General features: G+C 35.6%; 1 protein-coding gene across 1 annotated transcript; it reads left to right on the forward strand.

The window, feature by feature from the left end:
* Positions 448-16,417, forward strand: LOC109727407 (ATP-dependent Clp protease proteolytic subunit-related protein 2, chloroplastic). Its single transcript, XM_020257532.1, has 9 exons — positions 448-697; positions 802-848; positions 968-1,040; positions 12,499-12,619; positions 12,706-12,843; positions 14,473-14,589; positions 14,697-14,765; positions 14,873-14,968; positions 15,953-16,417. The coding sequence occupies exons 1-9, from the start codon at positions 621-623 to the stop codon at positions 16,091-16,093; spliced, it is 879 nt and encodes a 292-aa protein (XP_020113121.1). The 5' UTR covers positions 448-620; the 3' UTR covers positions 16,094-16,417.

Consider the following 17,227-nt stretch of genomic DNA (forward strand, 5'->3'; position numbering starts at 1 on the left):
AAAAAAATGCAAAAAAAAAAGTCACAGCCCGGCCTTAGGGCGATCGGAGGCCAAGAAGGTGGGGGCGACGCCGCTCTGTCTTCGCAGCTCTCTGGGAAGAGAGAAAAAAAAGAACGAGAGAAAAAAAAGAAAAGAAAAAGGTATAAGGGCACCTCCGCTCCGTCTTCGCCGCTCTCAGGGAAGAAAAAGAAAAAAGAACGAGAGAAAAAAAGAGGAGAGAGAAAGAGGAAAGAGAAAAAGGTATAAGGGTATTTTGGTCAGTTTGCTGAAAAAGCGGACCGAATCTGCAAAACCAAAAAGATGGCCCGATTTTGCAAAAGTCCAAAATAAGTGAATTTTTTATGCAAATTGGCCTTTAGTATATCGTGATGTGTTAGTTGAGATATATTTTATACAGTCTTACGAAAAAACGGCTGAAGTATATATTGCTTTTATACCTACTTCATTTTATCTTAAATGCTATAGTTCTGGCAGTGGGCTCGCGGTATCGCTTCCTAACTAGTTTTACAGAAACCCTCGTTCGGCGATACCGGCGAGTTTTATCCTCTCACATCCGTCTTCTCTTCCGCACTTCTCTCTCCTCCTCCTCCTCCCCATTTTTAAGGCCACAAAGCCTGCCCATGGCAGTGGTCTCTCTGCCTTCCGCCAATCCTCCGTCTTTACGCCTTCTAAGCTCCGACCCCAAGCCTCCTGCGAGGTACAATTTCTCTCTCTCTCTCTCTCTCTCTCTCTCTCTCTCTCTCTCTCTCTCGCATATTTTGGATCTTAATTGTTCCATATTTCTGTATTTCTCTTCTTCAGCGTGTCTACTAAAGTTTTCGTGGGGTTGCGGCCCCAGTCCTCTTCAGGTACGCACATGCTCGCGCTTGATAGGCATCAGTTACTGTTCTCCTTGGTAGATTGGGGATAGAATTCTGTAACTTTGCAATTAGGGTTTGATTTGTGTCTTTTGTTTCGATTTGGGTAGGTTCTCTTGGGTCTGGATTACCAAATGTTTGTGCTGGTTTTCACAGTAAGGTCCATCAGAGCCTCTCATTGAGGTAACATAATTTTTGGAGAGAGATAACTCAAGATTACGCGAGTAATTTCACTGATTCGTGTTCTTGGTTCGTCGATCGAATCGTAAATTTTTTTTTTTTTTTTGAGAAACATGGTAATTATGGCATAAGCATGTTCACACAGACATGAATGAAATGCTTGTCCTTGCAAATGGCATATTATGCTGTTTATTTATTTGTTTATTTTCTCATCATTTATGTCTAAAAACATTGAACATTTTACATTAACAGCGCACAAGCGTACGAATTGATAAGGTATATGGTGCTTGCTGAGGCGGCAGCAATGCCAGTGAGAACAAGCTGACTATATTCTAGGCATCTGTCTAAGTCCCTCAATCAGTATTTGTGTTGTGCTTCATACTTCATTCGTTGTCTTGGTTGATTTTGTTTCGTCTGGAACCTAGTTCCTTTATTCTGACGGTTGTTGACATATGATGTCCATGCACATGTATATATGTCTAGATGATCTGTATTTGTTTTTGTTTTTGTGGTATTGGAATTGTAATTTTATGACAAGAAAACTTCTAGTAAAGTTGTTAGAGCAATACTGGAATTAGTAATTACTAAGATTCAACAGAGGAAAAAGGATTTACATATAAACTTTTAAGGTATTGTAGGATGAGTTTCAAATTCAGCTTTCCTACAAATCTATTGATGTGACTAACCAATATTAGTTTTATATCTGTGCAACTTTTTCTTCAAATTTACTTAAATTTTCGGACTATTCATCCCTAGTACACTGACAACGAGGAGCTACACAAATTGAAGTTGTGAAGTAGGGCTAAATGACAAATTTATATATGTGGGATGTCATGGCTGCTGTAATAGAGAATAGGATAATAAATTAGATAGAAAAAAGGAAGAAAGAGGATATGAGATTCAAATGAGTAATAAATATAGGGTAGGGGGAATGTGATAAGGGCTTTATTCACATATATTTTTCCAATTACATATCTACCTTGAACAATGCAAACCTATGATTCGTACTCCCTGGAAATCATACTGCTAGATTCGATTCAATTACATCATACATCCTGGCAGTAACCTAGATGTATCAAGTTGTATTTGTATCTTTAGAGTTTTAGGTTACGTAATCAGATTTTTGGAAGTTTAATCTGGCACCTTTTGAAGCATCCACCGTGCATAATACACCAAAACAACTACATTGTTGAAGTAACCATGCCACATACATCTAGTATGACAGTCAATATCTGTAGCAATAAGTAAGCAGCATCTTGTGCAAAATCAGTCGATTTAGTTATTTGGCAAGGAACAATAATCGAGTCAAAGTGAATACTTATAACTGCATCTTGAGGAGGAGGATTGGATTATGGGTTAGCATGAAGGAACATGTTGACAATTCATGCTTAGCATGAAGAAGTAGAAGGCTTTCTGTAGAAAGCCGATAAGAAGCCATAGACTCTGGTTTTTTGAATTACAGCTGCTTTGATAGAAGACTTGTTGATAGTTTTTCTTTTGGGATTCGGGTGACTATTAATGAGAAGTGTCTATATGACAAGGGAGAGTGATGGAGGTGGTATAGGGTATGGTATAGATGAGGCATGTTAAAGTTAAGAAAGGGAAGAAAGGAAGTTGTTGGTGAAGAGATAATGTGTAACAATCAGTTGCTCAAGTCTTTTGTGAGTCGTTGTGGGAGCTGATATGGACTCACATTTAACGAGAGATAGGAAAGGATGTTTGACCTAACTTTTAAGTAGAAAAGAGGGGAAATAAAGGGAAAAAAAATTCAATGGTGCTGGGGCTCCAACAAAACAACATTTTTGGAGCCCCGAGCTCTGGTGATTGTCGGCGCCCATTCAGGAAGGAAGTGCATGCTTCCTTCTCCGATGGTTTTTCCTTTAAGGAATATAAGTAGAAAAAGGAAAAAATATTCAAAAAGAATGCGAAAATGCGCTATATTTTTTTAAAATTTAGTCGAGGATGAAATAGTTTTATCTCTCTCAAAATAATTAATTAATTCTTTCTTTGAAGTTGTAATCAAACTCTATATTTCCATATGCCCTTTTCAAAAATTTTATTTTCTCAGTTAAAAGAAAATTGTAAGAAAATTGTGAAATATAAATTTTTTTCGTAAATTTAATTATTTTTTAACTGTTATCCTTTAAAACAAATATATCACGAAGTGAGCTCTTTATGCATGCACTTTCTCCTAGTATTCCATTTTTTTATTTTTTATTTTTTTCTCTTTATTCCTTAATTTTTTTAGTATTTTTTTTTCTCTTTTTTATGCTTATATTCCTGAAAAAAGTGAAAAAAACCATCTAGGAAGGTAGCACAAGGGAGCGTGTCCTCACTTCCCAGATGGGCACCGCGTGGGAAGGTGCTTGTGTGGTGCCCATTGGAGCCCCGGGGATTTCAACAATTTTGTTTTGTTGGAGCCCCGACTCCACAACATTTTTTTTCCGGAACAAAATATTAGGTTTGTAAAGAAAGAAATTAGAAGAGGAATAAATGAATCAATTAAGGATATCTTTTGTCTTGAAATATATCCAACTGTTAAATGATTGGCCTCTTAACGTAAATATTAAATCTTATCAAATGTTACTAGAAAAAGATCAACAGACTATGAACAAACTTAGAGCTCTATGCCAAACTTGATGATTTAGTAATTGTGTGATCACGGAAGCTTATAGCGTGTTTAAAACTTTCTAACAACAAATAGCAGTGTCTTAAAATCTTCCGCAACCTATAACAGGACTTAGGCCTAGTTTATAATGCAGTTCCAAATACGTCATCTTATACTTTTTAAGTTAAAAAAGTTCAAAATCACTTTCAATCTATCCTCCCCCAATGCTATAAAATTGCCGTGGCAACGATCATCGGAAAAACATGTGGTTACACGTACATGCTTCTTCGGTGGTGGTTGTCTCTGCAATTATCTAGCATAAATGGAGGGAAGATTGAAAGCAATTTTGGACTTTTAGAACTTTCAGAGTATAAGATGGCACTTTTCAAAGCGCATTACCAAACTAGGCATTACTAAATTACAGTCAAAAGGGCATAGATTTTTCTTTCGATTCAACTATAACCTCAAGTGAGCCACAAAGTAGCATAGCATGTTACGAGATTTTGTGCCGTCCTCAATCTTCTCAAGACTTCAGATTGTCTATCATAATTCTAATGTTCCAATAGCACCAAAGTTGGATGCTCAGGAGAAAAAGAGCGAGGAGAAAAGGGTTTTTTTTTTTTTTTAATTGTTTTTTGTTTTTTTTTTATTGGGGGGGGGGGCGGTTGATAAATGGCCAAAAGACAAGGAGGATTGTGGGAACTTAGAATCTAGATAGGTGTGGTAAACTAATATTATGTATCCTAATGAGGGAAAATCTATTACTTATGAATCAAGTTTGACATGTAGATCTAAGAGTACCTTTGGATGCTTCTATTATATTCATGTGTTAACGCTAGAACTAACAAATTTAAACTGGATTAAATGAAAAGGCTGTTAGGTGCTTGACTTAACCACGAATTTTGACTAGCTTCATCATTCTTATGACTTTTTCTTGGACAATACCACTTAGATTGTTATCATCACCATTGGACTATAAGATAGTGGCAATCATTCAAAGACTGATCAAATTCTACAGCATTCTCATGCTTTAATTTTATGTTTGTTTTACTTGAAGTTAGCTTCCAATATTTCAAATGCATGGAGCATTTCTTTTAGTTGAACTTTCCATTTGAATGCGGGCGTTGTATAAAGTAAAACATGCTTGTCCATGCTTTTATAAACAAAGTGGAATAGCTCTTGCACAAACATTAGATGATAATCGCATTGATTATGAATTACTCGAAGTGAGGGAACTTTAGAAGCTTTACTCTAGTTTAAGCCAATTTTCATCAACTTGGTTGGAACTTGTAGCTTTTTCTACCATAAACTAATCATTGAATTCATATGCAAAAAAATTTAACAATCTAAACACATTTTTAGATCATTCCAATTGATGATCCACTTTGTTTGTTTTTAAGTATGTGAATCAAACATTAGAGATATTGAACTTGTTATCGTTTGGGGGCCATCTTATTATGCATAATGAAGTAAAAAAATGGACGGTTGGTAGAATACTGATTGTTAAAAATTATGAAACAATCATTGTTCTCCAAAAGTTTAAGCTACTTGAGAACGGTGTTTTTATATTATCTTAAACACTCCCCCTCACGTCTAGGCTTATTGAAGATATTATAAAAATATCATTCCCTGATAGCTTAAGCTTTTGGAGAAAAATGATTGTTTCATATTCTTTAACATTGTGTCGGAGTAGGAGGTCTTGAGTTTGTGTCTCACCAAGCAAGGATTAAAATGCCATGGCACGGGAGCGTGCCTATTGTTACTTGGCATGGTACTACACTAGCACGCTTCCGTGCCAACATGTGGCACGCTTGCGTGCCGATGAATACTCATGACCTCTTAGTAGCACGCTTTGGCACTGTCTTATTTTAGTTTTTTTGGTATTAATAATATTGTTTTGAAAGATTTAGTAAACTAATTATGAATACTAGCTATGTATAGCTTACTACAGTCATAAGTTAATATAGTGATAAATTTTTTTATATGTAAAGTACAACTATACTTCATAGAGAATGAAAATTAAAATACAATAATAAAATTTACAACTACAATAATTATTTAAATTTAAATTTTTACAAAGAGATGACTGTTTAGTTCCATATGGATCATCGTGGTGGATTATATGGCATATTGTCATCTGGAGATAGAAGATTTATTTGCCAATTTTGGTATAGATATTGCTGGTATTGTCAAATTAAATTGGTTATATAATCTACTATAATCAACTATACTAGTGTAGTGACTCGCGCGATGCAGTGGAAAAAAAATATTTTAATAAAAATTTACAAAATAAATAAATAAATAAAAATGTAAATAAGAAAAAAAAAATATAACCATATTTGATTAGACTTAATAATATGAAAAACACATTAAAAAATATTTAAAATGGAATCACAACTCAACGAAAAATAATGAAAGAAACCGAAAAAAGAAATTAAGAATTATATGAGAAGAAAAATTGTTACATAGATATTATAAAAAAAAATGTTTGAAATCTAGCAAGTGAAAGATACAAATATTAAAGACACACTGAAAAGATTTAAATTAACAATTTAACAAATCAAATAAATAGATTCATCATCCGATTCTTTTTTGACGCAAATCAAATTTTCTTAAAATCAATAGTAAAGTGACCAAGTATTGTAGCAGATAGATACTATTAAAGTTAAAAATTTAAAAATAATAAATTATCAGTAAACAAATAAATATATTTATTCTTCATAAATTAATCTTAAATATACGCATCGAGTCCCGAATAATCAAAAAATATAAAACTCACATAATAAAAAATCATAAAAACTCCAAATTATGCAAAATTTGAAATTTACATTAGTACTCATATTATTCCCTTCGCAATTAGTTTTTATTTATGGACATAGAATTTGGAGCAATCATCTATTGACTTAAAATCAACACCAGAGCAAACAAAAAAAGAATAAACTAAAATTTATAAATAAATTTAAAAAGTAGTAAATAAAGGCCTAATAGAATCAGGATTGGATCGTCGGGAAGGAGTGGGAGTTATCGAAGGGGGGCTTCAGATGTTTGATCGAAGAGGTCTTCTTGTGGGGGGAGTGAAAGGCGAGGAGTCCGGGTGGAGCGAAGGCGGGCGACGTAAGGTGCTTGCTTAGGTGGGGTGAGGGGGATGAAAAAGAGATGCCTATACGACTTTCTAAATGATCATTTACATTTGATTTATCTTATATTCCTTTTTTTTTCTCAATATTTATCTTCCCATCCATTTCTCTTATTTCATTTGTTATTAATTCTCCATATTAATCACCCTAATTAAGTTCAAAATTTAATTTTAGATAACGGAGTGACTTTACAATTATGCAGATTTAGCAATAATGATTTATGAAATGTGTAAGTAATTAATGTTTTTTTCTTTTTTAGCAATGTTTAATTAGCAATTGTTCTCATTTATATCTAAAAATAAAAGTAAGAGATATGATAAGAGAAGGCGTAGGAAGAAGAAACATTTCACATTAATTAAAAAATAATGAGTCCCACTACTCACAAATTAAGATAACTTTTAAATATAACGTAAGAGAGATGAAAAGAGAAACCGTAGGAAGAGGAAGAAACATTGTGGATTTATTATGTTTGGTTCGGTTCAAAGTGGGTTATTATTTTTTAGAGAATTGATTTGGCTCAAAGTGGGTTTTTATTTTCTATCTATTAACCTAAGAATGAAGGGTTTCTTGCCATGTGGCAAGAAGCATTGTGGATTCATTATGTTTAATAGATATTATAATATATCTAATAATACTAAATCAAAATTATTTTATATTTATGCTAATTTACAAATTATAGATTGGAATAGGAACATCTTAAGTAATTCTAGACTACATTAGCTTGTTCACAAGATTAGATTAGACTAAATCAGGTTACGAAACTTAAATATAAAATGAGTTAGATTAGATTCAATATTAGATTAAATAAGATAATTTTAGGTTAGAATTTTTATACTAGTTTAGCTTAATTTAGGTAATTTGGAATTACGTAAATCGAATTTAAATTAGTTATATTCTATTAATACTCCAATTGATAATTGTAGATTAGATTTGATTAGGTTTTGTAATTATAAATTAGAATAAGATAAATTTAAATATATGTTATATTAGATTCTAGATTAGATTAGATTAGATTAGATTTTGACTGGATTTTATAGATTAGATTAGGTAATTCTAGGTCGGATTAGATTAGATTCTAGAATAGAGAAATTGGAGTCATTAGATAACTAAATTATCATTAGATAACTAAATTAAAGAAAAGGGAGAAATGGGAATAAAAGTTGACAAAAAAACAAATTAGTGATAAGATAGTGTGATTTAGTTATCATGAACTCTAAAACCCTAAATAACAAATCACAACAAAAAGAAACCAAAAAAATCCTAATTACCAAATTAAAAAAAACCAAGAAAAAAAAACGCGGCATGATACCGTGCTGCGATACCAGTTGGGTATTGCGGCACGGGGGTTCTTGCGAGACGCCCCCATACCATGCCGCCCTATGCCATATGGCACGGGCGGCTGTATGGCAACGAGCGGCTCTTGAAACCCTGCCACCAAGCTTCTAGTTTATTTAATTTCCTCCTATTTAATTTAAGTCCACCTCTTGGGCCTATTAGAAAAAGCTTTGAGTCTAGACGCGAGGGGGAGTGTTGAATATAAATATTAAAAATACCGATCTCTTGTAGCTTAGCTTGTGGAGAAAATGATTGTTTCTTATTATTTAACATCGAGACTTTTTGATAGATTCAAGACGTGAACTTGAATTAAATTGAAGGAAATTAAATGAGACTAGGGTCCCGGGGGATTCGAACTCAGGGTTTCCTGTGCTGATACCATGTTAAATAATATGAAACAACCGTTTTTCTCTAGAAGCTTTAGTTACCAGAGAACGATGTTTTTAATGTTTGTTTTCAGCACTACTGCTGTAATACATGTAATTGACCTTCCGATTTAAATTGTGATAAACTTCCTTGTTCGTAATTATGCATCTATGCATGCCTGTAATTTGCTTAAAGAATTGGTAAGTGTGCATCCGAGTATCGATCAACATTAAAGATGCTCAAGGGGTGTCGAAAGAGGGACATAATAGCCATTAAAATGCATGAAAGATCATTAAAGCTGTGTATTCCTAAATAAGGCTTCAGAAGGAATCTGATAACTTGAGCATCTTTAATATGTTTGGGATTATGATCCAGGGAAATGGTGTTGCTCATTCAATTTGTGTATTTAAAATACTCAATTTAAACTGGCTAGTCCAATCTGTGTTTGGCTTAAACTAGTCTCAATAAGGGCAGGTTTACTTCAGTCAATTTGTTCATAGCTATTGTGCTGGTTGATTTGAAGCTTAGTCATCTTACTTTACCTACAATTTCCGCTTCCTTTGATCTTATTTTTATAGTTGTCCAGTGTCATGCACTATTCTGCCATCTAGGGAAGGATTTCCACAATGATTATTGGCCATACATCATGAGGGCAGTTACCTTGTTCCTAATGTTACCCTGGCATTTGACTGCGGTTTGTTGGTCCCTCAAAGCTACTACCATGAACACTGTGACTTATGCTCCTAAAGCAACCTGTGATTAGCTGTGGCCTTTAGTAGCTGTCACTAAGCCCCAAGTATGTCAACCTTCAAGCCTATTAATGCTGAATGATCAGTTGTTGGTGTCACGCCCCGGGACCCAGCGGAAGCCCACACGACGCATGTCCTGACCCGCCATATGCCTACAACATATAAGGCGTTTACAACAATGCGAAGAATAGAACGAGGAAAAGAAAGTATCTAGTAGGTTATCAGAGCATACAACAACTAAATTCTAATAACAAAAAGAAGAAATAAAACTGAACAACTATCATAAACCATAAGTAAATCATACATCTATGGTCCAAGAACATAATGCTAGATACAAAAATGGTGGTCTCTATACATAGGGTACAAAAATATCTCTCCAATAAATACAAAAAGAGAGATGACCATCTAGTACAATCACCACTCTGTCTAGCTAGGGGCAACTCCCTTGCCGTAGTCCCTAGCCTCACCCGGTGTGGAAGGCTCTGTAAACAAAAACATCAACATAGAGGGCGTGAGAACTATTAAACAATAGTTCCCAGTGGGTAAGCCGCCGACATCAGCGAAATATACCACTAAGCTATAGAAGCAAAAGTAATAAAAGGAGACTGAAATAAACAACATGAATAGTTAATAATTATAATTTGCTAAGCTACTATGCCTCAAATAAGCATTATGTTCATCAAGAAATATTACTACTCTAGCATGAATGAGTATGTCCATTACATGTCCACTAATATGCACTAGGCATGTCCAATATGTCCAATAGTATGCACTAAGCATGTCCAGGGAATCCAACTACTATATACTATCTAGTAGTGATTGTCACATTAATGGTTTAAATGTCATTATCCAATCTCAACTTAGGACCTACACAAGTATAGTCCAGCTTGTATCGTACCTAATGGCTCGTGGTAGTCCAACATTCCCCTGCAAGGAATGAGCCTGTCCCACGCCAACCCAGTAGGCACCGAATCCCACACGGGCGAGTAAATATCGCATAGGCCAACTCCGGAGTGCCGGTTTGTGGGGAGTGACTCTCATAAGCATGTGCGAATGAGCACAAATGACAAGTAAGCATGATCAACATCTCAAGTACACGGTCTTCATGTCTCCAACATGGTATGAATACTAGCAACCCAAAGTCTAGTTCTATGTCATAGTGTAGAGGTTTAATTTATGAATACTAGCAACCCAAAGTCTAGTTCTATGTCATAGTGTAGAGGTTTAATTGTTTACTAAGTCCAATGCCCCTTTATGACATTATGGTTTACTATGTCAAGTATATGTTCTATGTACATAAGCATACAAAAACTTGTCATTTTACAAAAGATAACATGATTTCTAGCATAGAACAAGAATGCCACTTCACATGCAAGCTATTGTGCGTTTCTCTCTCTACTACATAGAGGCTATGAAAACATGATACATAACATATGCATTTTAAGCATTCTAAAATTCATTTATGCCCTATCTAGCATGAATATACATGATTTTCCATTTTACAATAAAGAATATAGCATAGGGGGAGTTCACCCATTTCGGTGAGGTCAAACCCACCGAGAACTCCTCGTATCCGTTTCGTTTGTGCGAACGAAGGTGTCCACTAGTCTGCTAGCTTCCTAAAGAAAATTCTAAGAGGGTTAGGGGCAATGAACGAACACCCCATAAGCTAATCTTTAATCAACCCATAAAAAGGTCAAAATTCACCTTGAATGGTAGAAAACCCTCCCAAATTTCAAATGAGAGCTAGAGTACTTCTATTCCAACCTAGAAGAAGGTTCTACACCTATCAATTTAACCCCAAAGGCCACAAATCAAAAACTCCCAAAAGAAACCCTAAGTTTCTTATATCTAGGTTTCATCACAAAAATCCCACAAAACATGATCTAAAGAGTACATTAAGGTTACTAACCTCTCTACAAGCTCCAAACCAAGCTTGAAATGAGCTAGGGTTGAAGATCTTTCCTCCAAGCAAGCTCCAATCCTCAATCCAAGGCTTCTCCAAAGTGGCCAAACCAACATAAAGTAAGGAGAAGCAAAAAGAGAAGATCAAACCAAGCTAAATCACAAGAAAAAGGGAGAAAATCAAGAGAGGGGAGCTACCTTTCTTCTCCACGGTTTAGGGCTCAAGAGAGCCTTCAAAGAGCTATGGGGATATATATAGAGATGTAACAATCTCAAAAAGACCCCTAGAAAATGTGCAGACTGCATCTGCACTGCGTACCGGTACGCAGGCTGGATTACCGGTACCCCGCAGCTGCTCGCGCAAACCCGAGCCTCGGTCAAGCGAGAAAACACTCGGTACCGGCACCCGCGCGATACAGTACCAGTACCAGGTCCAGTATCGGTACTCGGGCGATGCAGTACCGGTACTCTGGCTCGCAGAGCTCAAACCCGAGAGCACTCTTCTCGGGTGCACGACGCGGTTCCGGTACCCCTTCCCTGGTACCGGTATCCAGCATCCCAAAACCTACAATTTGAAAGTTTTGGTCCTCGCTCCTCGAGACGCGAGTTATAGGTCGGAACACAGTCAACGACCCTCCAGAAAACCTGAAAAAGCTCAGAACACTGATCAAACACTCGAACCTTGCAATTTGCTAAAGTTCAGTGTGTTACAGTTGGCAATGTCCTTTGCTTGTTAAGGAACTTAAGAGTTTTTTCTGCGATAGTTGTATTTTGGTCTCTTTCTTCATGTCGGTCCAATTTGTCCTGACTGGACCAGGTCAAGTTGGAGAGGTCTGAGTCCTAATTCTAGATTCCTATAGTAGACCTATACCTAATTGGAGAATGAGCTGCAGCTGTGAAAACGAACCAACAGATTGGTTGATAGCGGGCTTGTGTTTCTAGCTATGCAAGTTTTCTGGACTTCATCCGTTTTACTGAAATGTCTAAATCAAGCTAAAATTGTAGGGGGGTGTTGCTACGCAAGTTTTCTGGACTTCATCAGTTTCCGTGAAATGTCTGAATCAAGCTAAAGACCTATAGGGAATGCTTAAGTTTTTATGTCGCTTTAGCATGTCTAGTTAGTTTAAAAAGTTGTTTTATCGTTATTTATAGAATTGTTCTTTGTGTTTTGAATGCTACATTTTGTATACAGGAATACAATATTCATGTCCTCTTTGGGAAAAGGGTCTGGTTGATACTTCTTCACTAGAAATTGATTGTTACAGCACTTATGTCCAACGTAAAGTGATAATGGTTCTTTTTTTTCATTGTTGTTTTAATTGCATTATTTTTCTTACTAGTTCTTTTTCATTTATTGGTAGGCCGTCAAACAGGAAAGCTACATGTGGGCGTATATCTATGATGCCTATTGGTACACCAAGAGTGCCATATAGAACTCCTGGTGAAGGAACTTGGCAGTGGGTTGACCTGTGGAATGCCTTAGTAAGATGCGAAAATCTATAATAGAATATCTGTTAGTTATCTCAGTGTTAGTGTACATCAATGTCACTAAAGATCTTGATGTGCAGTATCGAGAACGAGTTATCTTTATTGGGCAACATATTGATGAAGAGTTTAGCAACCAAGTGTTGGCAACGATGCTCTACCTTGATAGTATCGAGTCTTCAAAAAAGTTGTATTTGTACATCAATGGTCCAGGAGGAGATGTGAGTACTCCAGTGTTGTCTTAGTTCTCTAATCTGATTTTGTTCTATGCATTGTTTGGATACTACAGTCATTTGGCTTCAAAATCCTTTAAGCGCTTTCAACGAGCCTTTTGCTAGTTAGGGGATGTAGTTTCACTAAATTTGTTTTCTAAATTTTTACCTTATGTTTCTAGTTTTTCTCCATGTACGAATACTCTTCACATGGTTTCTATTTTTAAATCCTCTTTGTAACTTATATATATATATATAGAGAGAGAGAGAGAGAGAGCTAGGCTGCTATACTATTGGTAGCACGGACGCCTTCGTGCTACCAAGTTGTTTTCAATGATGCCGCTCAATAGTGTAGATCAAGTCTAACGAAGCCGCATCATCGAAAACAACTTGGTAGATCAAGTCTAACGAAGCCGATCGTCGATTTGGAAGCCGCATCATCGAAAACAACTTGGTAGCACGGAAGCCTCCGTGCTACTGATAGTATAGCAGCTGGACTCATATAGAGCTAGGCTGCTATTCTATCGGTAGCACGGACGCCTTCGTGCTACCAAGTTGTTTTCAATGATGTCGCTTCCAAATCGACGATCGGCTCCGTTAGACTTAGATCTACATTATTGAAGGTATTTGGAAACTAAATTTCATAATTTTTCGGTATCATTTACCTATCAAACGAGTAGTCTAAAAATGAACGGCTGAAAATAAAAATCTCATAAAAAATGATGATAGAAGACTTGAATTTAAGATCAGAGGTACTAATCTTACTCCAAATAGTAAAAAGAATTTTCTATAAAAATTTCATTTGATTTGGATTGCTTTACACCGTTAAATTTACAAATGCATCACATCTACCATTAAAATTGTCAATTTTGAGACCTTTTGATCACTAGCCAAATGATGTCGAAAAATTCTGAAATTTAGTTTCCAAATACTTTCAATAGTGTAGATGAAGTCTAACGAAGCCGATCGTCGATTTGGAAGTCGCATCATCGAAAACAACTTGGTAGCACGGAAGCCTCCGTGCTACTGATAGTATAGCAGCCGGACTCTATATATATATATATATATTCAATTTTCCTATATTTTCAGAATATTCGAACGTAATGCTGTTGGATTCTCAGGGTCTAATTTTTTACTATATGACTAAAATATACTAACATCTAAGGCATCCGAGATGATTAACCATTGAGTTACAAAATTAATATAATTTAAGTTGCCGGCTGCCAATATAGACTTTGGTCGGTCGGTTGGAGGATATGTAACACTGACGAGGGTTCTTTGGAAGTCAACAAACAACTACTGTCTGCTATTTTTGAATCTGCTTTAGTTTAATCTAAGACATCAATCAGATGGGAATTCTAGTGTAAGAAATGAGTCAGATGGCAACTTGCCATGAAATCCATAGATGAATAGGAGGCTTCTTGCTAATTGGACTCATAACCAAGTTGCAATTACTCTAAATATGAGATTAATCTAGGTAGGGAAGAAAGATGATAGCGTCAGTGTTGCTTGCTCTGTAGCAAAAAAAAGCGCCAGATGACCAAATATCTATTATATTGCCATCTTTGATTTTCTCTGTTGAAGATCATACCTTTGTGAATCTAATCATTCACTTAGCTTGACATAATAATTTTGTAGCTTACACCAAGCATGGCTATCTATGACACCATGCAAAGTTTGAAAAGTGCAGTCGCCACCCAGTGTGTTGGCTATGCATATAACCTAGCAGGATTTCTTCTCGCAGCTGGAGAGAAGGTATGTGCTTTTCAATTTTATTTGTAGACCTTGTGCTAACTAAGGCTATCTTATTTGAATCTATTATTTCTTCGAATAATATATTTTTTTTCTTGTGTCATATGAAGGGTAGCCGTGTTGCTATGCCTCTTTCTCGGATTGCACTGCAGTCGCCTGCTGGAGCAGCTCGTGGCCAGGTTTTTATTCTCAACTGCAATTATTGACCCAACTCTTTCACAAGTTGCTGTATTTTACTGATCATTTCTTTTGGATGCACTATTTGGTATGCCTTTTTTTTTCGTAGGCTGATGATATTCGTAATGAAGCAAATGAGCTACTTCGAATTCGAGACTACCTATTTGGTGAATTGGCAAAGAAGACTGGTCAACCTGTTGAAAAAGTATGGTTCCATAGTTCTTAGGGCTAGTTTGGCATTGTTGCGTTTTTTTTTTTTTTTTTTTGAGAAAACTTCAAATACCACCCCTGTGGTTTTGCAATTTCTCACTTTGATACCCTATGGTTTAAAGTGTATCGATTTAGTACCTTGTGGTTTTATTTTTCTCTTTTTATAATCCCTTCCACTAATTTTTTTCGTTAAATCAATGACAAAGTTAAAACTAAAAGGTACTAAAGTGAATATTTGATAAACCTAGGTGGGGTATTTAAAGTTTTTTATATATAATTTAATGAAATATTAACGGAGGAACTGATGAAAAGAGAAAAATGAAACCACAGGGTACTAAATTAATACACTTTAAACCATAGTAGGGTATTAAAGTGAGAAAGTGCGAAACCACGGGTGGTATTTGAAGTTTGCCCTTTTTTTTTGTTTTTATAAACGAAAATTATTTATGATGTGAAGTGTCGGTGTGGACTTTTCCTTCGCTTGCATTGGTGATTAGCTTGGAGTTGCAGTGCAATAAAGTCAGATGCCAAGAAGCAAAAGAACTAAAATTAAAATAAATTAAAATAAAAGTTCCTTATATATTTTCATTTTCTATTGCCAAACATGTCCATTAGATGTATATGCTGCAATCACTCCTACCATCCACATGTCCACTTTGTTTTATAGAATATGTGTTTTAAAAGAAGAGTTAAAAGGGTGCAGTACCACCTTGTACTAGTATGTTAGTTTCTTCGGTATGCTTTCTATCTTCCGACTATCCAGTGCTCATGAAAACCGAGGTTGTTTGGTCATGCCTGGTTCTTGTTCAGCATTGTTGATTCACCACTAGGACTTTCGGTTCTAATGCCACTCCAGAGAAGTTTCTGTTGCATTCAATTTGTATTCTGACACCTGTTCATTTGATTGTCTTAAACTACGTTTATGGTCATATTGCTTTGCCCTCGGCTTTTAATCAACATGTATGTCCTTGTGATGCAGATCAACAAGGATCTGAGCCGGTTGAAACGATTCACAGCTCAAGAAGCCCTAGATTATGGACTTATTGACCGCATTCTACGACCTGCTCGTATCAAGGCCGATGCCCCGCGCAAAGAGAAAGCCGGGGCAGGGCTTGGCTAGTTTAGTTTTTTGCTGCTGCATAAGCTCTCTTGATTCAGATAATGTTACTACTCTGTGCCAGCGCCACCCGACGCCGTCGATGAACTTGTGAGAGACAGCATGTTTTACTTGCATGTAATTTGTTACTTCATGTCCTTTGACTAGTTTAGGAATGTGAGATTCTTGATGCTGTAATAGGGGGCCATTTATGAGGTTATAATTTACTGCAATTGCATTTGTAACCATACGAGAGGCCTTTAGTTTCTTTTTTGCCTATCTAGGCTTTATCTCCCATCCTTATTTTAGGATTTGCTAGAGTAATTATTATGGAAGAATCTTGGTACAGCCTCTGTGTTCAAAATTTATCTTCTTCTTTCAATTATATTTATTATTATTATTATTATTATTATTATTATTATTATTATTATTTTGAGTTGGTAGACATCCTTTTTTTTTTTACTTTTTTTTTTTTTTTTTCCTAAGTTTCAGGTCATGCCCATAGGCACAGGAGGAATTTTAGTTAGTGTTCTCTAATCCACGTTTTTTCTGTTTCTTCTGAAGACGAAGGGAAAAAAAAAAAAAATGGAGAGGCAGTTATTTTGCTAGGAGTACGACCTTCCTACCATTCTGCGTGATACTTGAATTATCCTGTAAGCAGTGGTACGTACTTTGCAGCAAATCTTCTTCTTTAATAGAAATTTAAGATAGGATTTGTACTGGACTAATCTAATTAAATCATATACTTACGTGGAGGTAAGGTAAAAGCAAGTAGGGTGATTTTAAAATAAAAAGATAATAATAAAATTTAGTAATCAATTAGCTTTGCTGTTGTTTAGCATACGGTCACTTTACCATTTTGCACTTCTTTGTTCACCATTAAGACCTGCGGCTTTTATTTCACCATATCTATATTTTTATTTTAAATTAATATTGCTGCTTGCTGTCGCTTTTCACACACACATTTCTCTTGCCTTTTTGCATTCCTCTTATATTGGGAATTGGACACATTGTCCCAAGTAGAGGGTAAGTTTGGTTTTTGATATGGCTGTAATAAATGCAATATAATTGTTAGAGATGTATGCATGTATTTGGAGATCCAGTACGTACATGTAACAAAAGGGCTAAATAAACTTTTGTTATACCATGAATTTTGAT

Source organism: Ananas comosus, linkage group 22, assembly GCF_001540865.1.
Source record: "Ananas comosus cultivar F153 linkage group 22, ASM154086v1, whole genome shotgun sequence".
Classification (NCBI taxonomy): Eukaryota; Viridiplantae; Streptophyta; class Magnoliopsida; order Poales; family Bromeliaceae; genus Ananas; species Ananas comosus.

Excerpts from the sequence above, each read along its gene's own strand:
- LOC109727407 (XM_020257532.1), top strand. The coding sequence starts at position 621 with ATGGCAGTGGTCTCTCTGCCTTCCGCCAATCCTCCGTCTTTACGCCTT. Across the intron at positions 1,041-12,498 it reads CATCAGAGCCTCTCATTGAG|GCCGTCAAACAGGAAAGCTA; the intron begins GTAACATAATTT and ends ATTTATTGGTAG. Across the intron at positions 14,969-15,952 it reads CTGGTCAACCTGTTGAAAAA|ATCAACAAGGATCTGAGCCG; the intron begins GTATGGTTCCAT and ends CTTGTGATGCAG.